Source organism: Danio rerio, chromosome 11 (assembly GCF_049306965.1).
Source record: "Danio rerio strain Tuebingen ecotype United States chromosome 11, GRCz12tu, whole genome shotgun sequence".
NCBI classification, from domain to species: domain Eukaryota; kingdom Metazoa; phylum Chordata; class Actinopteri; order Cypriniformes; family Danionidae; genus Danio; species Danio rerio.
Window position 1 is genome coordinate 2,418,110 of NC_133186.1, and position 27,311 is coordinate 2,445,420.

Below are 27,311 nucleotides of genomic sequence, written 5' to 3' on the forward strand. Positions count from 1 at the left end.
ACTCTATTATGGTGGTTTACCAGGACACACTTGATGTCCTTGTAATTCAAAATGCTTCAAAATTGTAATTAATGAATCGTTTGGCATTAAAATGTTGTCGCATGTTTCCTGTGAGGGTTGGGTTATGTAGTAAGTGTTTTTACTGCATTAAATACACAGCCTTATCTCATGAGGAAACGTTAGTATTTTATATTTTGCCAGTTTAGTGACTAATTCGTACAATTTCGTACGAGTTCAGTTGTATAAAACTATACGATTTTAAAAAGGAGGCATAGCACCCAACTCCACCCCTAACCACATCCGTCATTAGGTGATGAGCAAATCGTACTAAATTGTAAAAATTAGATCATACGAGTTAGCCACTAAATCAAAAAGTTACGAATTGCCGTGAGATTGCGTTTAAAATACATGATGCCTATGGAGAGTCCCTGTAAACCCCTAATAACAGCAAGTGTGTGTGCGTGTATGCTGGTTTTGGTGGTTTACAAGGACAGATTTTTTGTATTTTGACATGGGTTTGACATTGCTGTACTCTATTACAATGTTTATGAGGACATGTCTGATGTCCTTGTAATTCAAACTGCTTCAAAATTGTAATTAATGAATCTTTTGACATTAAAATTTTGCCGCCTGTTTCCTGCGAGGGTTGGGTCATATGATAAGTGCTTTTACAGTATAAACTACATTATCCCTATGGAAAGTCCCTGTAAACCACCAATTACAACGTTTATATGTGTGTATGCTGGTTTTGGTGCTTTACAAGGACAGTTTTTGTATTTTGACATTGATATAACATTGTTGTACTCCTGTTTATAAGGCCGTTTAATCTTCTTATCATTAAAAATGGTTTAAAATTGTAATTAATGAGTGTTTTGGAACTAAAATTTTGCCACATGTTTTCTGTAAGGGTTAGATTTAGGGGTAGAGCCATATAATAAGTGTTTTTACAGTATTAAATACATTTTACACCTATGGAGAGTCTATGTATGGTTTACCAATTCCATGTGTGTGTCTGTGAGGGAAGGAACATGGAGACAATTAGAGAAAATGTGATATACCGCAAAGGAGAAATTTATTATGGTAGTCCACGACTTGGCAACATGTGGGTGTTGCTGTGGGTGTGAGACATTCTTGTATTGCTGCCAAAACAGCTAATAAAATATACCTTAACAACATCCAAAAGGGAAGTGGCACTTCAGTCCGAAAACCCTGGAGAAACGTCTGAAAATGATGCCATGTAGTACATATAGAGACTTTGACCTAGGAAGTAGACAATGCACCCTTAGTTATGTCTGAAATCTGTCTTATAGATTATATGCTATACTTTAAATATTTGAAAATTAAATAAAATACACAAGAGTGAATCAGTTTGGCTTTAACTGTCCATAAGTGACATGACTAAAACAATAATTTAATTTCTTATCAGTTAACTATCCCCATCTATGTCCAGCATTGGTTTCATTTTAATAATGGTAACTATATTTACCTAAAAACATAACATCAGCTAATAAATGTTGTTTTTAGATGTCATCACATTTAGTTCAGTTAACTGATGTTATTGAGTCTTACCTTACTCTACGAACAACAGACCTATAAAAAGTCACACAATTCTCAAAGTCACGAAACATGAATGTTGCACGATGACACGGACAAAAGGAGAATGTCAACCAAAGTGTTTCTGCAGACTGTTTTCATCAAGTCTGTTTATAAAAACATAGAATTAATACATTTTTACTGTTTGAGGATGGATATATTCACACACTGCTGCCACACAACTGTGTTTAAACCCCTAATAAAAATGATCTCTGCATAATAGGTCCTCTTTAAGGTAATTACACTACATGCATAAGGTGCATCTGGGATAGACCTTTGCACAGTGGAAATGTACTGTGGTGAGATGAGTATTTTTTGGAAGCGAGAAATGAATGTTGTGTGCTCTGGACAGAAGAAGAAAAGGATCATCCAGGTAGCCCAAAAGCCAGGCTCTGTCATGGTTGTATCAGTGCCCTTGATAAAGATATCTGTCAAAGCCCTTGGCCACAAATGGGTCTTCCAAACAGACCATGACCCTGAGAATACTGCCAAACTAGTTCAAATGTGCTTTAAGGATAACAGAGTGAATGTTTTGGAGTGGCCATCACAAAGCCCTGATCTCAATCATATAGAAAATTTGTGGGCAGATTTGAAAAAGCTTGTGTGGAAACTCCTGCAAATTGTTGTGAGAAGCTTGTGGAAGGAGACCCAAAACATTTGACCAAAGTTATACAGTTTAAAAGCAAAGCTAAATTATACCAAGGAAATGTGTGTAAAGTATATCTAGAAATTAATAAAAACTTCTAAAAAAAAAAAACATTCTCTCAGTATTCTGGCATTTAGCGAATGTAAATCATTTAGGTAATCCTAACGAACGTAAAACAGTAAACGTTTAGTATGAGTTTTTTAAATGGTCATGTTCCTTTTTTTAGAGTGTGTGTAAACTTCTGGTTTCATCTGTATTAATAAACAGCTTGTAGTTTATTAAGCTAGTAGTGTTAGTTAATGTTTTGTTTATACTGTGAATTGTGAAATAAACTAAACTGTTACCCATATTTTCTTTGCTAAAGCCTTCATAGCAATATTTATTTCAAGAATCGATAGTAGTATAATCATCTTACTGCACTGGCAGATCACATGATTTGCATCTACTTAAATCATTCAATACTTTCTCACATACAGCTGCTTATTTTTTGTGCAGTGTGAAGTGTAGCTGTGGCAGAAATGGGAGGGAGACTTTTATAAAAAATAACAAAAACTCCACCTCTTATCAAGCGTCCAGCATCCCTCCCTCCTACTCCAGCATCCCAGCTCTTTAAAAGCAGCCCAAGTCTCATTTCTGATCCAATTCTGATCCAATTACTGTTTTTACACATCTGATGTCTCTTCAGCACCACTACCTCTACTGAACATCAAAGAGGAACATCACAAGCTCTCTACATTGAACAAAGATGATGTCTCTGCCTCATTTGCTAACTCTCTGGGTCACCATTCAACTGTGCATTTTTGCCTCCAGCTCACTTGTATTAGGCTTGAAAAAGTTCTGCTCGTTGTGCCCCTCGGGGGAGCTCAAGAGCCACAGATCTGGAGATGAGAGGACATCCATGCTGGCGTTAGATGAGCCTTGCGGGGTTTATACACTACCGTGTGCTTTAGGGCTCCGTTGTATCCCTCCAACAGGAGAGCAAAGTCCTCTTCAGGCGCTGCTTCAGGGACGAGGAGCCTGCAGAAACAGCAAAAACACCATCTCTGATATCCCTCCGCCTACAGGTAAGACCAATACACTCCAATAAATGACATGTGCTGTTTGTTCAAGCTACTTATTTAAAATAAGCTGAAACAACACAATTTGGGGGCGGGTTGACTTAATTGTGTTAATCTACACAATTTGTAAAAACTAATAAGCTAACTTAATTATTTCATGTTGTCAAAACACAAATCAATTTTGTGAAACCCACCATTTTATACAGTGTACTCTGAGTATCTATTATTAAAAGTGATTAGGAAATGAATGGTAAGACAGTTGTGAGTAACTAACTAAACCTACACTGTAAATAAATCTTGCTGTTTACTTTTTAGTTGCATCAAATACAATTTTCTAGTTGGAAAAAGTGACTTTTATTGACATTTTTAATTGTGTAAAGTGGTATATGTTTGGGTTGGTGTCGTATATTACATTGTAAAAAAAATCTGCAATTTTACAGTTTGTTTCCGGCAGCTGAGGTGCTGAAAAATAAATAAAAGAATGAGCGTTAAATAACAGAAATTTTACGTAAAATAACAGATATTAAATTACAGAAATTTACCGTAAAGTAACGGCTGTTAAAAACAGGAATTTACCGTAAAATAATGAATATTAAATTATAGAAATTTACCGTAAAGTAACGGCTGTTAAATTACAGGAATTTACCATAAAATAATGAATATTAAATTACAGAAATTTACCGTAAAGTAATGGCTGTGAAATTACAGAAATTAAATATAAAATAATGAATATTAAATTACAGAAATTTACCGTAAAGTAACAGCTGTGAAATTACAGAAATTTACTGTAAAATAACGGCTGTTAAATTAAAGAAATTTACCATAAAATAACAGATATTAAATTACAAAAATTTACAGTAAAATAGCGGCTGTTAAATTACAGAAATTAAATATAAAATAATGAATATTAAATTACAGAAATTTACCGTAAAGTAACAGCTGTGAAATTACAGAAATTTCCCGTAAAATAACGGCTTTATAAATTACAAAAAAATTACTGTAAAACAACAGATATTCAATTACAGAAATGTATCAAAAAACGGATATTAACTTAAAGAAATTTACCAGAAATTTAAATTTAAGGAAATTTCTGAAATTTAATATTTGTTATTTTACGGTAAATTTCTGTAATTTAACAGCCATGATTTTACTTTTTTTTGGGGTGCTGGGGTGCCGGAAATAAACTGTAAAATTACGGATTTTTTTACAGTGTATGCTACAAAAACCTTAAACTGCAGCACATTTTCTGTTATTTTACAGACTTATTTCTCTATATATTATTTCTTATACATTATATTATTTCAAACTACTTAAATGTCAGTAAAAGTCACCTTGATAAACTGTAGAGTTGAACTTTTAACATCAAAAGTTGACAGAGCAGAGATCAACATCCAACATAGGCTCATTCTGAAAACGTAGCCCTGTATACATTTCTGAAGATTGTGAATTATGTAGCCAGAGGTCTTATGGCTGCATTTCAATTTTAAAATTGACGCTACGGGGTGGTATGACGATGTGTTGTTATCGCGCTTACCAGCTGACCGCTTAGTTCTGTATGGACGGCTTTCCCACTGTTACTACATTGTCCAGAGGCTCGCAATGTACGTCGGCAGACTTGAGACGCAGAGAAGAATTAACTATGACAATGGGGTTTGAATCAAGAGAAGAATGGTTCCAGAAAGCAGGTAAGACAAAAAAAGAAGCCAAAAATAAAATAAACAAGTGAATAACAGGGTAAGAATGTCGTAAAATCAGAAAATGTGGTAAAAATCAGGCGAATTGCTTTTTTGCATTGGTTTAGGGAAGGAGGTGGGCGGGTCAGTCAGTCAACAGCAGCCTCTGGTGGATTTACGTGAGAACAGCAGGCGCAAATGGCACTATTGAGAGAAATTTGAGATCTGAAAAAGTGTACAGAGCAGCCTCTGGTGGATCCACGAAAACAAAAACTGCAAAAAATTTTGCTCCTGTGAGGTTGTTGGTGCTCTCCAGAAATGTATACAGGGGTACATTTACAGAATGAGCCTGGGTTAAAATTTTACAAAAGAAACCATCAAACTTACTTTAAAAACTTGATGTAGCACATTACTTTAGGTGACCTTTTTTGACACCTCTATAACTTACTATAGTACTTACAGTTATTTTTACACAATTGAATGTACATGCATTCAAACCTTAAGTATATGCACGTTATTAATTAATATTACTCAGTAGTTAAATGAATAGTTACACCGGACACTGTCAAATAAAGTGGATCACACATTATTTTAATTATTAACAAGTCATTAACTGAGACTTTTAGCTCAATAAGCTACTAATTAGCAGCTTATCTATGGTTATAATTTATACGTAAGTACTGATGAGCCGTTCATACCTTAATATTAGGCAGGCAAAAGGCCTGTAGTAAATGGTGTAAGTGTTACCATGAAGTGTAACCAAATATTATTCTGTCAAAACATTCATATATTTTACTATTAAATGTAAATAATGTTATTTAACTACTTATCTGCTGTTCACTTTTTCTATTTTTGTTCACTAATTTTGTTCTCTACTTATTTCTGTGTTTCAGACTATGAACCGTCAACCACAGAGAACAACGAGAAGGTAGTATTGCTGCTTCTGATTTTGTAAAAGTAGAGTTCTGCATATATGTTACTTGCTTTAATAATGTTTTTTATTATTATTATGCAGGGTCCATGTCGCAAACTGCTGAACTCAGTGCTCCAGAGCATAGAGCTGACAGTGATTCGCTCAGTTCAGGACATCTACATCCCCAACTGTGACAAACAGGGATCCTTCAGGAGGAAGCAGGTGTGTAGAAAATAGAGAAGCTGCTTTAGAAATGCAAAACCAAGACCAATTAAGGTCTTAAGGGATTGGAGACGTGAGGCAGAGTAATTAATGACCAACACGGGCTCATTCTGAAAATGTACCCTTATATACATTTCTGGAGATCACGAATTATGTAGCCAGAAGTACGTACAGCTGCATTTCATCTTTAAAACTAACGACTAACTCGGTATGACGCTTTGCCTTTTCACGCTACCAGCTGACCTCTTACCTCTGTATGGACGGCTTTTCCTCTGTTACCAGTTTGGTCAAGCGGTGCTTTTGAAAACACTATTGGTTGGGTTTAGAGAGGTGGTGGGCGCTGGTCAATCGATGCTTTTGAAAACACTATCGGTTAGGTTTAGGGAAGGAGGAGGGTTTGTTAGTTGATTAGTCAGTCAGTCAGTCAGCCGACAGCGGCCTCTGGTGGATTTATATGAGAACAGCAGGCATGAATGACACTCGAGAGAGAAATTTGAGATCTCACAAAGTGTACAAAGCGGCCTCTGGTGGATTCATAAAAAACAAAATCTGCAAAAAAAACGTAGCTCCTGGGATGTATTTGGTGCTCTCCAGAAATGTATATAGGGATACGTTTTCAGAATGAGCCTGGGTTGTTGATGACAGAAGTTTCATTTTTGGGTGAACCGACCCTTTAAAAATCTGCAAAAAAATGCTTTTCTCACCAAGACTTTTTGTCCTTTTTTTTGCAGAGCATGTCAGAATTTTTAAAGGGTCAGTTCACCCAAAAAATTAAAATTCTGTCATTAATTACTTTGCCTCACGTCATTACAATCCTCTGAGACTTTCGTTATTCTTCAGAACACAAATAAAGATATTTTAGATGAAATCCTGGAGCTCTCTCATCCTCCATAGACAGCAAGGGTCCTAAGATGCTCAAAGTCCAGAAGTGGAACCAATACATTGTCAAAACAGTCCATGCATCTTTAGTGGTTCAACTGTAATCATATGAAGCTCCAAGAACACTTTTATACACCAAAAATGACTTTGTACGCCTATGTTTAGCATCAGAAAAGGTTGTATGTTTACTACTGGTGTACAGTGTGTGCTGTGCTATTGACTCTAATGGCATTATATGCAACCCATGCTCATTGCGGATATGTACCCAGGTCTACATTTCTGGGGACAGCGAAATACAAAACCAGAGGTATGTCTGCTCTCAATTTATGTTTTTGCATATCCACCAGAGGCTGCTGTGTATGCTTTTTTGATGATCTCAAATTCGAGTCTTCTCGCATATATCCACCAGAGGGCACAAAATACACTTAAGCAGACCAGGCCAGCCTGCTGTTGACTAATTGACCCACCCACCCGTTCCCTAAACCCAACTGATAGCGTTTTTTTTAAAAGCAATCTATAAAAAGAAAAGCCGCTGCGGCCACATGATTCTACCATGATTTCAACCTGTTGCTTATTTATTTTATTTATTTATTTTGCCTGATTTCTGGAACAATTTTTTACGAGACTCAAACCCTGTTGTCGCAGTCAATACTGCTCCACGTCCTAAGTCTACCAAAGTTCGCAACCAGCCACTGGGCAAACTGGTAACATTATAAAAGCATGTCCGTATGGAGGTAAGCGGTCAGCTGGTAGCGCAAATAGGAAGAGTTGTACCTCTGGCTACATAATTTGCGATCTCCAGAAATGTAGACAGGGGTATGTATCCACAATGAGCCTGTATTCAATATATTGTCTGTAGTAAACACTCGCTCGTTCTGACCTGACAGTGTAGAGAAGACAAAGGCGAACAAAGTAATTTCTGCCATTTGTTTTGGCACACAAAGGTGTTCTTGGAGCTTCCTATGATAACAGTTGAACCACTCAAATCCTCTTTTAACAATATTTTGGTTCCTTTTCTGGACTCTGAGAGTCTCTGGACCCTTGCTGTCTACAGAGAACAAGAGAGAGCTCCAGGATTTCATCTAAAATATCATAAACTGTGTCCTAAAAATGAACAAACAGCATGAGGGCAAGAAATGAATAGCAGAATTTTTATTTTTGGGTGAACGTACCATTTAAGACAGACGAAAGAGGTTTCAAATATGACATTTTTAATAAAATAATAAAATTCTGAATTCTGAACAGATAAATGAAAGATTTCCAATTGTTTGTCCTGTTGACTTTATTCTCTGACTGCCGTCATTTTGTATATCATAACAATGCAATCTATTCTTTATAAGCAATAATATAGTTGGTTTGCTCTTGTTTTGAATCAGTGTCGCTCGTCACGAGGAATGCAAAGAGGCCACTGCTGGTGTGTCGATGAGAAAGGATCAAAGATTTCGTCCCGTAGGAGAAGCGATGGATCAATCTCATGTAGCAGCGCCTAACAGAACTTCACATGGAAATCTGTTCATTACTCTGAGACAGAGAAAAAGCCAGCGACAAACACTGAGAATATTTATGGCCACAAGCCTTTACAGTCCTTCATCTCCCTCTGGTGGCGACAAATATGTTTGCAGCATTAATTCTCATGCATCAACTGCCAGAACTCTAACAACTTGATTAAAAGCATTTCAATTTTTTTCTTCTACTTTTAAAAAAAACTTTTATGTTTTAAAACTTAAACTTAAAAAATATGATATACTCTTTAGTCAATGTCATCTCCCATTAATGTGCTATGTGTCCCGAACAAATTACAGTACAATGTTTTTTCTTTTATTTTTCTTAATATATTTATGTTGCATACATATTACATTGAATATATAGTAATATATTGGCTGTCCTTTTGTTGAAATAGCTGCACAATATCTGTGTGTATGTGTGTGTATATATGAAACAAACTAAACCTTTTCTATGTGTGGTTTTAATAAATGTACGTAACTGTAACATATTGCTTAAATAAAGAGATTAAAACACTTTATTTTAATTTATTTCAAAGAAAATAATGTACTGGGGCGCAGCAGTGGCGCGGTAGGTAGTGCTGTCGCCTCACAGCAAGAAGGTCGCTGGTTCGAGCCTCGGATCAGTTGGCGTTTCTGTGTGGAGTTTGCATGTTCTCCCTGCGTTCGCGTGGGTTTCCTCCGGGTGCTCCGGTTTCCCTACAGTCCAAAGACATGCGGTACAGGTGAATCGAGTAGGCTAAATTGTCCTTAGTGTATGAGTATGAGTGTGTGTGTGAATGTGCGTCTGAATGTTTCCCAGAGATGGGTTGCGGCTGGAAAGGCATCCGCTGCGTAAAAACTTGCTGGATAAGTTGGCGGTTCATTCCGCTGTGGCGACCCTGGATTAATAAAAGGACTAAGCCGACAAGAAAATGAATGAACAAAGAACTGTAAGAACCAATGAATATACATTATTAACCCTTTAAGGTGCACACCCCTAAAATGTTTTGGCCCACATCTTGTATTGACTTCACTCCGATAAATAGAAATAAGCAATTAAAAAAATAATGATAACCCATGGATAAAAGATCAACCAGGTGGTTATGATGCCTGTTAAAGGGTTAAAGAACGTTTAAATTACAGATACAATCAGATAAAAGTTCACTTTCTTTTTAAATGCAGTTTAATTGTGCTGATAAAAATAAACTGCAGGCTGAAGCCTGAGCAAAGATTTGCCTATGTCAACACAACTAACCACCTCAGCTCAACACACACACACTTCATCCCTTCACCAGCACTGGACGAGCACTAAACCAAACTCTTTCTGCAAAAAACTGCTCGGTTTGTTCTGTTCATGCGATTATTTCTCCAGGAGGATTATTTTTTCTTGAAGAAAGAAACTGCACGCCTCCAACAGAAATGCTGATCAGGCATGTGACTGTTTTGGATCAAGTGTAATTCTCTTGTGTTTTTAAGCAAGTCGGCGGAGCGGTTTATTCACTGTATAGAGTTGTAATAATTAGTGTCTGCTGGATTTTCAAGACACTCAAAGTCATAGTTAAGCTGTTGATTGTTATATTTCTGAGAAGATGTCTTCCCCTGGTAAGTCAGGGGCTATTTTGGGAAGAAGACTTTCACGAACCAAAAGCAAGAAAAAACACTTTGTGCATCAAAAAGTGGAGGTGTTCTGGGCCAGCGACCCCATCCTGACAGTGTTCATGTGGGGCATCAATCACACGGTATGTGTTTCTACACACTTTCCTTGTTCCATATCTGATAAATTAATTTTTGTGTAGTGCTTAAATGTGTGTGTGTGTGTGTGTGTGTGTGTGTGTGTGTGTGTGTGTGTGTGTGTGTGTGTGTGTGTGTGTGTGTGTGTATATATATATATACACACACACACATACATTTGTATACTTTTTGTATATATATATATACATATATATATATATATATATATATATATATATATATATATATATATATATATATATATATATATATATATATTATCACCTAATTGCTGAAGCATAAGGTGCATTGTTTAATGTTAGTGTGCTAGTGAGAAGGGCTGTCATTTTTTTTATTAATCTTTTTATTGTTTTTAGCATAAGAAATAATCAATAACATAAACAGAACGAAAACAACATAAAAAATAAAAATAAAAAATAAGGGGGGGGGGGGGGGGTTACAAAGGCCATTTCAAAATACACAAATAGTCGTACACAACATAGTACAACATCATCCAGAAAGCATAAGGAAATAAATAGAATTAAATATGAAACAAAAATAATTTACAGAGAAATGCGTAGGCTCCATAATTTGACTTACTCCAGACCAATCTCACTTTTAAAGAGTTACAAGTCAGCATTACTGATATAAAACATAATTGGGCTCGAGAAGGGCTGTCATTAAGCAAAGTTTATTTATAAACTGATTTCGAGAGGATCACGTGCTTATGATTGATCACAGCTAGTCCCACATTTTCCAATTTCTGATTTACCAATCAGACGATTCCTAAGTCTCCATAAATAACCTAAGTTTCATACCATAGTCATCTTCATTTTGAAGAATTCCCCCTTCCTTCCCTACTCCTCCTCCTTTCCTAGATGGGCGGCATGGCGCTCAGTGGTTAGCACTGCTGCCTCACAGCAAGAACGTCACTGGTTCTAGTCTTTACCAAGCCAGCCGACATTTACACGTTCTCCCCGTGCTCATATGGGTTTTGAAAACATGCAACTTATGTTGACTAATCCAAATCGGCAGCATAGACATGATCCTAGTAAGTAGTTCTCTCCTAAGAGCGATCACTATCTGTTCATGAGCTACTACAGCAGGGAAGTTCTCCAGATCTACCTGAGCTCAAACTCCCCTCTCGCCCTGCAAATGGGAGGGAGCCCTGGGCTCAAGGATCTCATGAGCTCAGGGCTCTCTCCCAGGACAGCATGCCAAACAAGCTTTAAAGTCAATCATCCGCTAAGCGTGAACTCTTGAAAGGCACAATATGTATTTTTTTTTCATGCTAATGCTAATGACGACCCTTGATTTCAGGTTTGGCTTTCTAGAAAACAGGAAAACAGCAGCGCGGGTTTAATATGTTGTGTGTTTTGTTAGACTACAGAGAGCAGCATTATAACTGAAGCCTAAAATGTATTCAGTTTGATAAACAGCGCTGCTTCTTCTCCACGTGATCATGTGCTGAACTACAGGAAGCGCTGGATTGTGGCATAATAAAAGCTGCGCTGCTTTCGTGCTGCTTCACGTTTACTTCACATTAGCAATTGCTCTGCGTTTCTTTTGTTTTGCTTCTTTTAGCCTTAAAGTACAAATGAATTCAACACACTCAGTCACAGGGTCATCAATTTACGCCTTTGTTTGTTGTGAACACACTCCCTCTAGTGGGCAAAATGGCATACTGTGCCTTTAATTCAACACCAATGCTAATTTTTAACCATCCCCCATTTAACCTTTGCAGATAAACGACCTCTTCCAAGTGCCGATGCCAGTAATGCTGCTTCCAGACGACTTCAAAGCCAACATAAAGATGAAAGTCAACAATCATTTGTTCAACAAGTACGGCCTATTAAACATCGCACGCTTCACTGAAACTCTTTCTGACTGACAGACTACTAAGGATGTCAGTTTAGGTCCATTTATTTGGCATGTCAGTACAAATGACTGCTTGGCACTGTATAAAATTGAGTCATGACGTGATTGGCGACATATAAATTTATAGATGAGTAACTGTGCAATTAAAATGGTCAAAAATGGCAAAGAAATTCAAAAAAAAAATAGTTTTTGTTTTGCTTAAGGTCCAAATAAATAAAAATAGTTCAATTATTTGTACAACGTTACTGTTTTGCTTTCAGAAAGTACATTACAAAACATATGCACTACCTCACAAAAGTCTTGTCAACAATCCAAGTTTTAGGATCAACAAATAATAAGTTGACTTCTAGTTGATCATTTGGTGTCAGAAGTGGATTATATGAAAGGCAAAAGCCTCCAGATTAGGCTTATTTCACCAGAATAAAGTATGATCATGCACTGATTTTTAATGATTTCATTAGTCCAAGTCCTGCTGCAGTGGAGACAGAATGAATATTGTGTCTGACTCCATCATGAGCTTGGAGGACTGCATCCATACATCTCTGCACTGACTCAAATCACTGATTAATAAAGTCATCTGGAATGCCAAAGAAAGCGTTCCTGCAGGACTCCCAGAGTTCATCAAGATCATTTGGATTCAACTTCAATGCCTCCTCCTTCATCTTACCCCAGACATGCTCAATAATGTTCATGTCTGGTGACTGGGCTGGCCAATTCTGGAGCAGCTTGACCTTCTTTGCTTTCAGGAGCTTTGATGTGGAGGCTGAAGTATGAGCAGGAGCGCTATCCTGGTGGAGAATTGTCCCTCTCCTGTGGTTTGTAATGTAATGGGCAGCACAAATGTCTTGATACCTCAGGCTGTTGATGTTGATCATCCACTCTGCAGATCTCTCCATACTGAATGTAACCCCAAACCATGATTTCTCCTTCACCAAACTTGACTGACTTCTGGGACAATCTTGGCTTCCAGTAGTTCTTCTGCAGTATTTGTGATGATTGGGATACAGTCCAACAGATGATTCATCAGAAAAATCTACCTTCTGCCACTTTTACAAATGATCAACTAGAAGTCAAGTTATTATTTGTGGCTCTTACAACTGGAATTGATGACAAGACTTTTTTCAGGGAGTGTACATATACAATACATACAATTAAGTCAAATTTTCTTTAAAACAAGCTAAATAATCTGCCAGTATGGTAAGCAAAATTATTTTTGGTTGAAAAGGCACCCCCCTTTGGATAAGTTGGCGGTTCATTCTGCTGTGGCGACCTCTGATAAAAAAGGGACTTTTTGAAAATTGAAGGAATGAATGGTTAAAAATAAGATTGTTTTGCTTATTTTAAGGGGAAAAAAAAGCACTTTTCTTCAGAAAACAAGACAACAAGACAACAATCTTCAACTTTTCAAACAAATGCTAGTCTAAATATCTAAAAATTAAATAAATTAAAAAGCATTTAAGTCAATAATTTAATTCAGAAATAACAGTAATAAATAATCAGTCAAAATAAAGTTTTTTTGTTGTTAAAACAAGCAAAATAATGCAAAAAAAGCTTTTTGATGTAATGATTTTTAGATATTTAGACTTGAAACAAGACCAAAACCCTAATAAGCAAACCTTTTTTTAGCTTTTTTTCTTTTTTTACTTTTTTTTTATATATATATTTACACAATAAACAAAATAAAAACACTTAAGCAAGAAAGACAATATTCATATTGTAAATCTCCTGTCATTTAATAGTTTTGTGGCTTTAATAAGTGCAGTTCGGTTTAACTTTAATTCGTCCACTTTTTATATTTAAAAACAGCGTAAATATTAATATTTTGAAAGCATATTTGTCATGTCTGGTCTTATATAGTCACAGCTTTCAGACTGTTTTGCATGGCCACATGTGAATTGAACAAATCTTTTGTAAACCTCATAATCTGTCCCGGTATGGAGACTTTTATTAGTGATGGAGGGGGAGTTTCTGGCAAACACTCCAAACTTGTGACCCCACTAATATTCAACCTTGCCCACAGTTCTTATGATGAAATATTTGCAATTTCCAAGCAAAAACACAAGGACAGAACATATTATTTATTCAGACACGCTCTCTCATATCACTTAAACTTTCCAGGAGTATTTATAAGTGTTTAATAGTATATCATTTCCTTCCATTCGTTCATTTTCCTTCAGCTTAGTCTCCACTTCAGAGGTCGTGACAGCGAATTTAACATTATAATTATCTTACTTTTCAATCTAACAATGCATATCATATATTACAATTAAAATAAACATGAGAATGATGTTTAAAAGGGGTTTTGAGATGCTTTTTATTTATAATAATTCATAGTTTTATTCATTGGTTGTATTTATGATGCTCAAGTGAATATGGGACTAGCAACTCCCTGCAACCCAGCCCTGCTTAAAATGTTATAATAGTTCAATGCAGTGTGAAATTCTCCGAATAAAAGAGAATCTGCCCGAACGCGTGAATGTAAACGCCCTCAGAGGGAAGTTTGGAGTCTGGCAGAACAAAATACATCAATCTTTTTTATTGTGAGTCGGAGCAGCTGTCATTAACCATGAAATTGAAGGTCAGATTGACCCATGAAGATCATAATCATAAAAAGAAAATCAGGCACATTCCACGACACTGAAAAAGGCACTGTACACAAGTTCTGACAGCTTGTGTTTGGGTCAAAATGACATGTAACTGTGGCTGTCAGGATAATGAAAAATAATAATAAAATTATCTATATTTCTTTACACAAACACATATATTCATATTACATTTATTCATTTAGACTCATATATATTTTTGTTACCTTATTGTTTATTTGTAATTAATAATGTTTAATGTGTGTGTGTTTTAATATAATGTTTTACTTATTTAAGTTTTTAGGTTTGCAATTTATTGAGCAAATTATTTAAAAATTGTTAATAAATAGTTTTTTATTCATAAATGCATATTTAATTATTAGAATAAAATAATCATATAAATTATAATATATCCAAATATATATATAAATAATATATATATATATAAATTTATATATATATATATATATATATATATATATATATATATATATATATATATATATATATATATATATATATATATATATGGATATATTATAATTTATATTTATATATATATATATATATATATATATATTCATTTATTTTTATCATTTTTTATCATTTTATATAAAATATTAATAAATTGTTTTTATTCCTTAATGTTTAATTAATTATTAATTATAATAAAATAATCATATCAATAATAATATATTCATATATAATCTATAATTTTGTAATATAATTTTATATAATTATACATATATTTTTTTGCGTTTAGTTTTTTACGTTTTACTCATTTCAGTGTTTACATTATTTATAATACACTATATTAATTAAATAATGTATTATTAGATATTCATTGTAATAAAATAATAATATAAATAAAAATAGACGTTAAAATATGTATGTATTTATAAATACATACACACACACTTTAATTTATTTATATGTATATATGTATTTTTTGTTTGTTTTTTAAAATAAGTTCCACACATTTCATTTTGTAATTTATTAATCAAATAATATATAATTTCCATGCAATAAAGAGATATTGTTAGAAATATTAGAGATGCATTTACACAGCTAAAAACACAATTTGTATTAATTTATTTGCATATTTTTAGGGAAAACCTCCCTGGACATTTCAAGTTTAAGGAGTACTGTCCGCTGGTGTTCAGGAATCTGAGAGAGCGGTTTGGAGTTGAACATCAGGATTATCAGGTAAGACATTTCTGTACAGTTTAAGACTCAAGGCATGAAAAGTTGACGTGTTTATGTGTCATGACTGAACATTGCAGCTGTGCCACGTGATACCAAACAGTGAGATACACAGCAGAAAGCCTCTCGTATGCATTATTTGCATAGATCTGGCCAAGTAGGCCTGTTTAAACCCATACAATTGAAAGGTGTTTTTAAGACACGTGAGCTCAATTACATTTGAATGCTGGCCATCATTTGCTTTTGTTTGCATGAGGCACCCGTCACTGCATATGGAGGATTCTAGAATTGCCAGTACATTTTCCATCTCCTGTATTCCAATTCGCATATGCATGCTATTCTAAAACACTTTTGAGTGTGTAACAAGAGTATGCATGATTTGGGACATACTACTTGCTCATTAACGGACTGTTCTGTTGCTTATTTATGAGATCACACATCCTCCACATTGCTTTTATATTCATTTACCAACCATATTGGAGATTCAGCAGCAGGATAATCTCTGATGTCCCAGGAGTGTCCAGGTGACGTTTCAGCTCAAATTAGCTCACGGAAAATGTTCTATAATTCTCTGAAACTGCCCCTTTTAGGCTTTGATCCTAATTGTGTAATTTTGGTGACTGTCGCTTTAAATTCAAATGAAATTGTGCTCTTTTTAATAGAGGGCGGAGCTTTAAACTCCTATGTGTCAGCATAGCGGCAGATTCAAAAACAAGTCTGAACTCCTATGCTAATGAGGGATAGATGGTCACTAGTGCATACCTGTTAACATTGGGATGTGAAAATAAGGTCACGCACCGTTATATGACTGTTTTGAGGATCGCATATGAAGGGGAGATGGCACCTGTAATGAAAAGGAAAGGGAATCCCACAGTTTTTATATTTATACATATTTATACATGAAACGAAAGCACAGAACGGACTCACATTTAAGAGCAAGGGGCGGCCCCTGGTGGTTCGGCGGTATGGGTTGTGTATAGGGAGGAACGGCTTTTTAATGTTTATTTGACACCCTTCAGAGAAAAACTGAAAATAATAAGGAAAAACTGAAAATAATAAGGAAAATATCGAAAATACCTTTACAGGATGATAGCTGGATAGAACTGTAAAATACGGTAGAATCCCGGGAAACACGAAAGAGTTGACAGGTATGCACCAGTGGGCGGGGTTTTCCCCCTCTGATGACACGTACAAATGGAGAATGTCAATCAAAGGTGTTTCTGCAGACTGGTTTGATCAAGTCTGATTATGAAAACAGAGAATTAATTCATTTTAATAATGATGAGCTGGTTATATTCACACACTGCTGACACACAACTGTGTTTAAACCCTTTTTAAAAGTGATTTTTGCATAATAGGTTCCCTTTAAAATGTGCAATTTCTAAATATAAACACTGAGCAGTTGCCGTTGTGCAATCTGTGTTACTGTAAAAATGCTCTCTGTTAGAATATTTTGATTGTATTTATTGTAACAAATTCTTAAAGGGATTTTTAAAAATATGCACACTGGAAGAAGAAAATCAGTGTTGAAAGCAGGATTATTTTTTATATACCCGCTAGAGGGCGCAAACTGACTTATATCTTCTTTCTGAACAAAAACTTAAAGAGCATTCTTGCGTGGTGAAACTAAAGGGGTAGTTCAGCCAAAAAGTGAAAAAGTAGTGGAGTTGGAAGGGCATCCGCTGCATAAAACATAGGCTGGAATAGTTTAGAAATGAACAGAAAGAATAGAATAGAAAATGAATGAATGAACGAATAAATGAGTAAATGAATGAATGAATGAACAAATTAATAAATGAATGAATGAACAAATGAATGAATAAAGGAATGAACGAACGAATGAATGAATGAATGAACGAACAAATTAATAAATGAATGAATGAATTAATAAATTAAGGAATGAACGAATGAACGAATAAATTAATGAATAAATGAATGAATGAATGAATGAATGAATGAATGAATGAACGAACGAACGAACGAACGAACGAACGAACAAATGAATGAATGAATGAAGCCTCTTAAAAAGACTGCAGGTTCATCCTCCACTTTATATTGTGTTTGGCTCCACTCTAATAATACTATTTTTTACCCAGTTTACCTTATTTATCCCTGGCAGATAGTATTTAGTAAGGCATGGCTTTGATTTTCTGTTTTCAATTTTCCTTATGTGTTTTTTCAGGTTTCTCTAACACGAAGTCCTCCAGTAAAGGATGACAAGGAGGAGGAAGCAGTGCTGCTGTTGTTGAAATCATACGACCGAACACTAATTGTCAAGCAAATCTCAAGTGAGGAGGTGGAGGACATGCACAACATCCTTTCAGAATATCATCAGGTACTGAATAGTGTTTCAATTCAGTAGTTCATATCAATTCAGTATATCAATTCAATTCAAGTACATTTCAATTCAGTATTTGGCTGCATGGTGTGTATTTGTTAAATATTTGCTGCACATTTCTATATTTAGTTGTGTTGAGAGTGTTTGCATTACATTTGTGTTTGTTGTGAGTATATATGATATATATATATATATATATATACACATACATACATACACACACATATGTATATATATATATATAAGAAATGTTTGTGCATTTGCTTGTGTTGTGAGTGTGGATTCTCCTTGTTTACAGCATTCCCCAAGCATCTGCTGTTGAGATAATCTAGAATGCTGCTTGACTGGATATATTTCTTCTTATTAATACACAAACTAGAGCAACTGAACTTAGATAAACAATGTATTGTGTTGCTAAACGTGATATATTTATTGAGATATAGCTTGATTGTTCACCGATCAATTAACAATTGACTGAATCTAGACTATTTTTTCAACCAAATAATGATTTTCCGTTTCCCCTCAGCACATCGTAACATGTCATGGCAGCACATTACTTCCTCAATTCCTCGGCATGTACCGTGTCACTGTGGACAATGAGGACACATACCTTTTAGTCATGAGGAATATGTTCAGCCATCGACTAACAATTCACAGAAAATATGACCTCAAGGTAGACAATTTTCTTTTAGATAAACTCATTCTGAAAACGTAGCCCTATATGCATTTCTGGAGATCACGAATTATGTAGTCAGAGGTACATATGGCTGCATTTTCTCTTTAAAACGAACGCTACCGGGCGGTATGACGCCATTTCTTTTCATGGTACCAGCTGACTGCTTACCCCTGTATGGACGGCTTTTCCGCTGTTACCAGTTTGCCCAGTGGCTCGCCTTGTATGTCGATAGACTTGAGACGCAGAGAGGAGTTGACCACAACGATGGGGTTTGAGTCAGGCGAAGAACAGTTCTAGAAAGCAGGCAAAACAAAAAAATCAAAAGACAAAAAAAAATAGTGGTAGCAGAAGTAGTAAAGGTGTCGTTGTAGCAGTAGTAGTAGTAGTTGTTGTTGGTGTAGTAGTACCAGTAGTAGTAGTCGTTGATGTAGATGTTGTAGTAGCAGTAATTGCGGTATTAGTAGTAGTAGTAGCAGTCGTTGTTGGTGTAGTAGTACCAGTAGTAGTAGTCGTTGATATAGATGTTGTAGTAGCAGTGATTGCGGTATTAGTAGTAGTAGTAGTAGTAGTAGTCGTTGTTGGTGTAGTAATACCAGTAGTAGTAGTAGTTGATGTAGATGTTGTAGTAGCAGTGATTGCGGTATTAGTAGTAGTAGTAGTAGTAGTAGTCGTTGGTGTAGTAATACCAGTAGTAGTAGTAGTTGATGTAGATGTTGTAGTAGCAGTAATTGCGGTATTAGTAGTAGTAGTAGTAGTCGTTGTTGGTGTAGTAGTACCAGTAGTAGATGTCGTTGATGTAGATGTTGTAGTAGCAGTAGTAGTAGTGGTAGTAGTCATTGTTGGTGTAGTAGTACCAGTAGTAGTAGTCGTTGATGTAGATGTTGTAGTAGCAGTGATTGCGGTATTAGTAGTAGTAGTAGCAGTTGTTGTTGGTGTAGTAGTTCCAGTAGTAGTAGTCGTTGATGTAGGTGTTGTAGTAGCAGTGATTGCGGTATTAGTAGTAGTAGTAGCAGTCGTTGTTGGTGTAGTAGTACCAGTAGTAGATGTCGTTGATGTAGATGTAGTTGTAGTAGTAGTAATAGTAGTAGACGTTGTTGTATTAGTTGTAGCAAACGCTATAGTAGCATCAGTAGTGGTAGTCATTGTTGTAGTAGTATCAGTATTAGTAGACATTGTAGTAGTAAGAGTCGTGGTCGTGGCTGTAGTAGCAGCAGTAGTAGTCGTAATATAAGTAACTTTCTGTAGTAATAGTTGGTGTAGTACTTGTGATTTATTATCATTGTCAGTTATTATTACTGTTGTGCTTTCTTTCTTTTTACTGTCATTATTACTATCATATATTACTCAGCATTGTTGTTACTCCCTACCTCTGACTGGTTTCTTTCCATCTGTTTTACTTATATCTGCGATACTTGCTTCATTTATTGACTGTTATTGTTCCTTATGTATGTACTCTGACCTGTCCACCAAGTTACCTTTACACACACACACACACACACACACACACACACACACACACACACACACACACACACACACACACACCAGTACCTGATTATATTGTTTTTGTTTTGTTATTGTTTTTGTTGATGTTTCTTTGTATTTGTATGATCCCAATTTATGTACATTTTTGGATATTCTACAAAAAAAATAATAAAAGACAAAAAATTGAATAAACAGGTATATATAAATAAACTATAATAAACTACAGGGTGGGACTGTGGTAAAATCTGAAAATGTGGTAAAATCAGGCGAAGGCTTTTCTTTTTCTGGATTGCTTTTGAAAACACTTTCGGTTAGGTTTAGGGAAGGAGGATGGCGGGTCAGTCCATCAGTCACTCGACAGCGACCACTAGTGGATTTACGTGAGAATAGCTGGCGTGAATGGCACTCTTTGAGATCTGAAAAAGCATACAAGCAGCCCCTGGTGGATTCGCAAAAACACTGCAAAAAACGTAGCTCCTGTGACGTATTTGGCGCTCTCCAGAAATGTGTACAGGGGTACGTATTTAGAATGAGCCTGGGTTGAATAAATTAACTGTTTACTCATTGTTTATTCTTTTGATATACTAATTGGTTTCTATTGTGAGGATTTGGATTGTTGCAACTTTAGCTCATTAAAACACAGCAGAGCATAAAAAGTGGAAGGATCAATCATGTTTTCCTCATTTTATAGGGGTCATTGGTTTCTCGAGAAGCAAGTGACAAAGAAAAGGTAAGAAATGATGGGATTATGTTAAGTTGATCTGCATTTTTGTCTTATATCAGTATATCTTATGTTTCATTAATTAATTAATTAATTAATATGAAAACCCAGGTGAAAGAGCTGCCTACATTCAAGGATGTGGATTTCAGGAATAACATGCAGCGAGTATACATCAGTGACGAGGAGAAGGAGAAGCTTCTGGATAAACTCAACAGGGATGTAGAGGTGAGAAGATTGAATGATTTGCTATATACTAATCTCATTTAATTACACATTATGTTTCATGATATGTAGAAACATGTTTTTATTGTTTTTACTCACGGCTTGCGCAAATAAATTGGGCTATTTGCACGGTAATAGGTGCATGAACACTTTTAGTTTACTCGCTTCATTCGCACCTTAAATTAGCTTAATTTGCACGTAAAATTCACTTGACAATAGACGCAGGATCACGTCATGTGCGGGGCTTCTGTCTGCTCGGTGACTCTAGGTTTTGTTGCTAAATGATTAACATGGATTTTATTGAGAGAGTAGCTGTGCTTTACGTGCTTTAGGAAGGCTGAAAAACAGCGTAGATTTGTTCGGCGCAGGGTCCAGATCCTTTCAGAGGTGCACCCAGCTCTGAGTTCATCAACTCCTCAAGAAACTATACCTGGAAGATGAAGGTTTTCAGCCGTGCTTCAGACTGAGCCGAGCCCAGTTTGTTGAGCTGTTGTCGGTGTCGGCAAAAGGATTTTCCCTCAGGACACCAACAACAGGCACTTCATCATAATCACCTCCTACAAGATCAAACTCCTGATTGGTTAACCCGGCTTAAATGTGCGAAAGTTCTGATTTTCAAACTCGAGCGATTTGCTTGTTAATCGTGTCAAATGTGCAAAACATTAAATTAGCGCTGCCTCATTCATGTGAATAAGACAGTAGGATGTCTATTGGCGTCTTTGCATTGACTTAACATGTAAATCATTCACACTTGATGCTTCATCCACGTCTGGTGTGTACACACCATTTGAATGATGAAGACTACAACTCCCATGATTCCACACTCTCTATGCTTTTGTTTGTTGTGAATGTGATAGGTGGCCGTCTTGTGGCCAAAACTACATACTGCACCTTTAAATACCAGATGTGGATGACAGTCTTTCTCTCTCTTGTCTGCTTGTGATGCGATTAACCAAAATGTGTGTGTTAATATCTGTTCTAAACAGAGCCTTTACAGTCTGTTAGTACTGTTGAAGTCAGAATTATTAGCCCCTCTATATATTTTCCCCCAATTTCTGTTTAACAGAAAGAAGATTTATTCAACACATTTCTAAACATAATAGTTTTAATATGTCCTTTCTAATAACTAATTTATTTAATCTTCGCCATGATGACAGCACATAATATTTGACTAGATATTTTTCAAGATACTAGCATTTAGCTTAAAATGACATTTAAAGGCTTAACCAGGTTAATCAGGATAAAGTTAAGGCAATTAGGCAAGTCATTGTATAACAGTGGTTTATTCTAGAGACAATCCAAAACAAATATTGCTTAAGGGGGCTAATAATATTGACCTTAAAATTGTTTTTAAAAAATTAAAAACAAATAAGACTTTCTCCAGAAGAAAAAATATTATAGGAAATACTGTGAAAAGTTCCTGAATCTGTTAAGCATAATAACAAAACATTCAAAGGAGGACAAATAATTTTGACTTCAGTGTGTTTTGTTGCAGTTTCTTGTGCGTCTGAAGATCATGGACTACAGCCTTCTGCTGGGCATTCATGATGTCGGGAGGGCAGAGCAGGAGGAAGAGGAGGAGATGAAGGACTCTTTAAGCGAAGAGGAAGAAGATTCAGAGAATGATCTCCACCTTCCAGCGGTGGGGTCTTTCGGGACGTCCCCTGAGGGCATTGCTGGATACATGAGCTCCTACAAAGCTCTCGGTCCAGGAGAGTTTGATCCTTATGTTGATGTATATGCCATCCAGAGCGTAGATGGTGAGTTGCATTACAAAAAGCATTAGTCTTTAGCATTTTGTAGACATAACTACAACTATCAGCTCAAAGTATCTCATGCAGCTTTCATTTAGTTTTACAGGTCCTGTGAAGTGCTTTGAAATGTGCACTTTTAATTTGATGTTTGACGTAATCTCAAGTGAAACATGAAGAGAGGGTGGGACAAACAGCAGCTCCTCCCCTTTAAAAGAACAGCCAATAGCGTTTGTTTTTTCTCACAGCGCTGCTAGTGAGTGGTCGAGCTCAAGCGCATCAAAGGATAGCAAACATAAAGGGGGCAGGGCATGTCAGATTCTAGACGGAATTTGATTGGTCAGAGGTTTGATAAGGAACTGAAGTATCAGGTGACGTCAACAAAATCGTTAATCTATTCAGGCGGAACTGACAAACTGCTAGATTTGGATGTTTATATCAGATTTATATTTTCTAAATGTGAATTTTGTTTTGGAGCACACTTGAGGTTAATAAGCCAATGTCAATGTCTTTTAACCCTGCTGAAAAATCCAGCTTAAACCAGCCTAGGATGGTTGGCTGGTTTTAGCTGGTCGACCAGCCTGGTTTTAGAGGGGTTTTGCCCACTTCCAGGCTGGTTTCCAGCCATTCCTAGCCTGGTCCTAGTTGCTATGGCTGGTACATAACCAGCTAAAACCATCTAAAACCAGCTTGACCATCCTGGTTTAAGCTGGACATAGCTGGTTTTGGCTGGGCTCCCAGCCTGGCTAGGCAAGCCTGTTTTAGCTGGTCATCTCCCAGCCTGATCAGCTAAAACCAGTCTTCAAGTGGCCAAAACCCCTCTAAAACCAGCCTGGTGTACCAGCAAAAACCAGCCAACCATTCTAGGCTGGTTTAAGCTGGATTTTTCAGCTGGGAATATGCTAAAATAAATGTTTTATCTCATCTATATCCCAAGGAGATCAAGTAAAAAAAAAAAGAAGGCGCAAATATTTATGAATGTATTTCTTCTGCAAGCAAAACGGCTTATTTCTTTAAATTGGAAATGTACATGTGCACCAAATAGAGGCCGCTGGCTGAAAGAGATGGTAACAAACACGTCAATAGACAAACATATTTAAATATTAAAAAATAAATATATAATTTTTGGTAGAGTTTGGTAGAGTTTTGGTAGAGTTTTTGTTTTTAAAAGGTGGTGGATTTGGAAATGTTTTACTAGAAGATTAGTAAAAGAGGTGATGTTGTGTCCTGATGAAAAATACAGAGAAGCCTTTTGTTTTATTTGTTCATTTGTTTGCTTGTTGATTTATGTCACACCCAGTCCATGGAAATGTGTATTTACATGTTAAAATATAATAAAAAAGTTATTGAAAAAAACCTAACAGACATAAACTAACATCAACATTTTTTTATTTTAATTTCGCAGGACTTTTAAATTAATAAATGAGCAATGTTGATATAATAAATCACATTAAACCTAATTAAGATTAATCAATGATAATAAAAAGTTTTGTCATTTTTAACATTCCTCTCAAAATAAATGTCCATTATGTGTTTTCATAAATTAAATAGTACAGATTCTGTTGGTCTCTTCTTGGTGTAGGTGCTCCATGTAGAGAGGTTTACTTCATGGGTCTTATCGATATTCTGACCCAGTATGACACCAAGAAGAGAGCAGCTCATGCTGCAAAAACAGTCAAGCATGGAGTAAGTCAAACATATTTACTGTGCAGATCTTTCAATGCTAATTTAGTTTATTTAAAAAGACTAAACTGAACTTGAAATGCTTTTATTGCTGTGATTCTTATTGGATATTAAGTGTTACTCATTTGCCATTATTTTCATTTGTGTTTTGTATTTACAGGCCGGGGCTGAGATCTCTACAGTTCATCCTGAACAATACGCCAAGCGTTTTCGAGAATTCATTGCAAACATCTTCGCCAATTAAGAGCATTTTAAATGTATTCCTCCAGATCTAGTAGACATAACATTGCTTGGGAGCTAGTAAAATGTTCTCAATTAATTATATTAAAAGCATTTTTTAATTATTATGACTTTTAGTAATTATAAAACTGTGATTAAATTGCTTTTGCTAGTCACAATTACAGTGAGAATGCATCCTTCAGATTAAAAAATATAATTTTTTATGTCCCCTGATGGAGTTTGAGTCACCTTTGCTTCCTTTCCACAAGACAAAAATACTGTAGTAAATTATAGTTAAACTATACTACAGTAAAGTAACTGAATTAATCAGCTGTGGCAATATAACAACTTATGTAATACAAACAAATTCCACATTACTGTAGTTTTCTACAACTATTGTTATATTATATTACACACCAGAGTTTACTGTAGTAAAAACTGAAGGATACTATAAGAATACAATATAAGGATACCATACAGTTTATCAGTTCACTAGTTACTATTACAGTATGCTTTAACAAAGTGTTATAAATACTGTGATATACTAAATTACACCTTCCTATAGTATGATGACACTAGTGTTTACTATAAATTACTCAATTATTTTCTCATGTGGTTCAGACGGGGTCTGTAGGGCTGCCTTACTATTGAATCCCACCCTTAAACATTAATGAGAGGGGTCTGGCTGCAGACCTGGTGCAGTGCAATCTGGGCTGCATCCAATGTTTTTTAATGGGCTCACCTAACCCCACCCCTAACTCTACCCGTCACAGTGACGTCACTAGCTCCATTTGAGTGCAATGTGTCTGATATTGCATCGCTGAGTGATGCAGTCTCAGCTTGCATCATAAAGGCTGCATCCAGATACTATTGACATTATTAGTATTGAATTCACACTCAACCGAAAAAACTTTGCTGTATTTCTGTGGACTTGTTAAACACTATATTGATTGCTAATATTGTCCTGTTTGCCTCTGTAAAGGTGCTGTTCTGTGTTGTATAGTATAAAGCATTATAATAAAGGTGACTTGACAAATGTATGTGAGTATTTTGAAAAAGACATATATCACTTGATATGTTTTACAGGTTAGTGTGTGTTTGCTAGGTTGCTGTATTGTGTAATTTAAACCGCATCTCTGCATTAATAAGCGCCTCATAATCTTACTGTTCACTATTGAGTCCACTAAAATGACCTTTTACGAATGAGAAAATTCTGACTTTAAGCAGATTCAAAGTTCAGGGCTAAAGCTTTTGTGTAAATATTTCAGCTTATGTCAAATAGGCCACTGTAGTGATGAAATTATTGATTTTGTAATCTGACAGAGTTTTGTAATAATCCGTTTTTAAACGTAGGCCTATTTTAGGTTACACTTTAAGTTACACCTTATTTGAAGTGTAGATTCCAACTAAAATAGATGAATTAGCTTAAATCCCACAAAGCAAACCCTACTGAAAAAGACTTGCTAAAACCAGCCTAGGCTGGTTGGCTGGTTTTAGCTGGTCGACCAGGCTGGTTTTAGAGGGGTTTTGGCCATTTCCAGGCTGGTTTCCAGCCATTTCCAACCTGGTCTTAGCTGGTCAGGCTGGGAGATGACCAGCTAAAACCAGCTTAAGCAGCCTAGCCAGGCTGGGAGTCCAGCCAAAACCAGCTATGTCCAGCTTAAACCAGGCTGGTCAAGCTAGTTTAAGCTGGTCATTTTCCAGCCTGGCCAGCTAAGACCAGGCTGGAAATGGTTGAAAACCAGCCTGGAAGTGGCCAAAACCCCTCTAAAACCAGGCTGGTGAACCAGCTAAAACCAGCCAACCAACCTAGGCTGGTTTAAGCTGGATTTGTCAGCAGGGAAATATCTCTGGGCCAGTTCTGGCCCACACAATCAGGTTTTGCTTGGCCCACATGCTGCAGTGAATTACGGTACATGACTGGACCAAGTCTGACTTCCAGATAAAGGCTAAACATGGACCATATCCGGGCAAAGGTAATAACCCATAACTGAGCCTGAACTGGGCCAGATATGTTGGTGAGTCACGACTGCATTTGAAATTGATAAACCCACAAATCATTGCGCTTTTGGCACACTATGGCCGTGCTTTTTCTTGAGGCCACCTGATTGGTAGAATTTGTTTATTTTTATTTGAAAATAATAACAAGGTATTTTAAATTTGGGTCAAGATAAGCAGAGCTTACATGTCCCACATATCCATTATTAACATCTGGGCCAAATACTACAATTTATATCTGGCCAAAGTATTGTATGCCACCTTAAAGACGGAGCCACCTCTGCCAAACCAGGGCCATGTTTGGCCCACATGCCAGTATGTATGCCAGTGCCGGATGAAAGCCTGCTGTGCCAGAT

The 27,311-nt window shown here is 36.1% G+C and overlaps 2 protein-coding genes across 3 annotated transcripts; both read left to right on the top strand.

The window, feature by feature from the left end:
• The first annotated feature begins 2,879 nt into the window (after positions 1 to 2,879).
• Positions 2,880 to 9,003, top strand: igfbp6a (insulin-like growth factor binding protein 6a). Its single transcript, NM_001161401.2, is given in 4 exon segments — positions 2,880 to 3,303; positions 5,864 to 5,898; positions 5,986 to 6,105; positions 8,361 to 9,003. Coding segments are annotated over 4 exon segments (588 nt in total). The 5' UTR covers positions 2,880 to 2,984; the 3' UTR covers positions 8,475 to 9,003.
• Positions 9,004 to 9,690: 687 nt separating this feature from the next.
• pip4k2cb (phosphatidylinositol-5-phosphate 4-kinase, type II, gamma b) lies at positions 9,691 to 25,997 on the top strand. Of its 2 annotated transcripts, XM_003199408.7 has the most exons (10): positions 9,703 to 10,207; positions 11,944 to 12,041; positions 15,769 to 15,865; positions 18,045 to 18,197; positions 18,727 to 18,873; positions 21,053 to 21,091; positions 21,194 to 21,307; positions 22,800 to 23,064; positions 24,638 to 24,741; positions 24,899 to 25,997. In XM_003199408.7, exons 1-10 carry the CDS (start codon positions 10,058 to 10,060, stop codon positions 24,980 to 24,982), a joined length of 1,251 nt encoding a protein of 416 aa, XP_003199456.2. In that variant the 5' UTR covers positions 9,703 to 10,057; the 3' UTR covers positions 24,983 to 25,997. The 2 variants fall into 2 exon arrangements, with proteins under 2 accessions (XP_021335366.2, XP_003199456.2); XM_021479691.3 differs by lacking the exon at positions 18,727 to 18,873 and having other exon boundaries at positions 9,691 to 10,207.
• The last annotated feature ends 1,314 nt before the right edge of the window (positions 25,998 to 27,311 follow it).

Bases quoted from the DNA above. Each gene is read 5' to 3' on its own strand.
- pip4k2cb (XM_003199408.7), top strand. From the start codon at position 10,058: ATGTCTTCCCCTGGTAAGTCAGGGGCTATTTTGGGAAGAAGACTTTCA. The intron at 12,042-15,768 runs GTACGGCCTATT...GCATATTTTTAG, and splicing joins AACAATCATTTGTTCAACAA to GGAAAACCTCCCTGGACATT. The intron at 21,092-21,193 runs GTAAGAAATGAT...ATGAAAACCCAG, and splicing joins AAGCAAGTGACAAAGAAAAG to GTGAAAGAGCTGCCTACATT.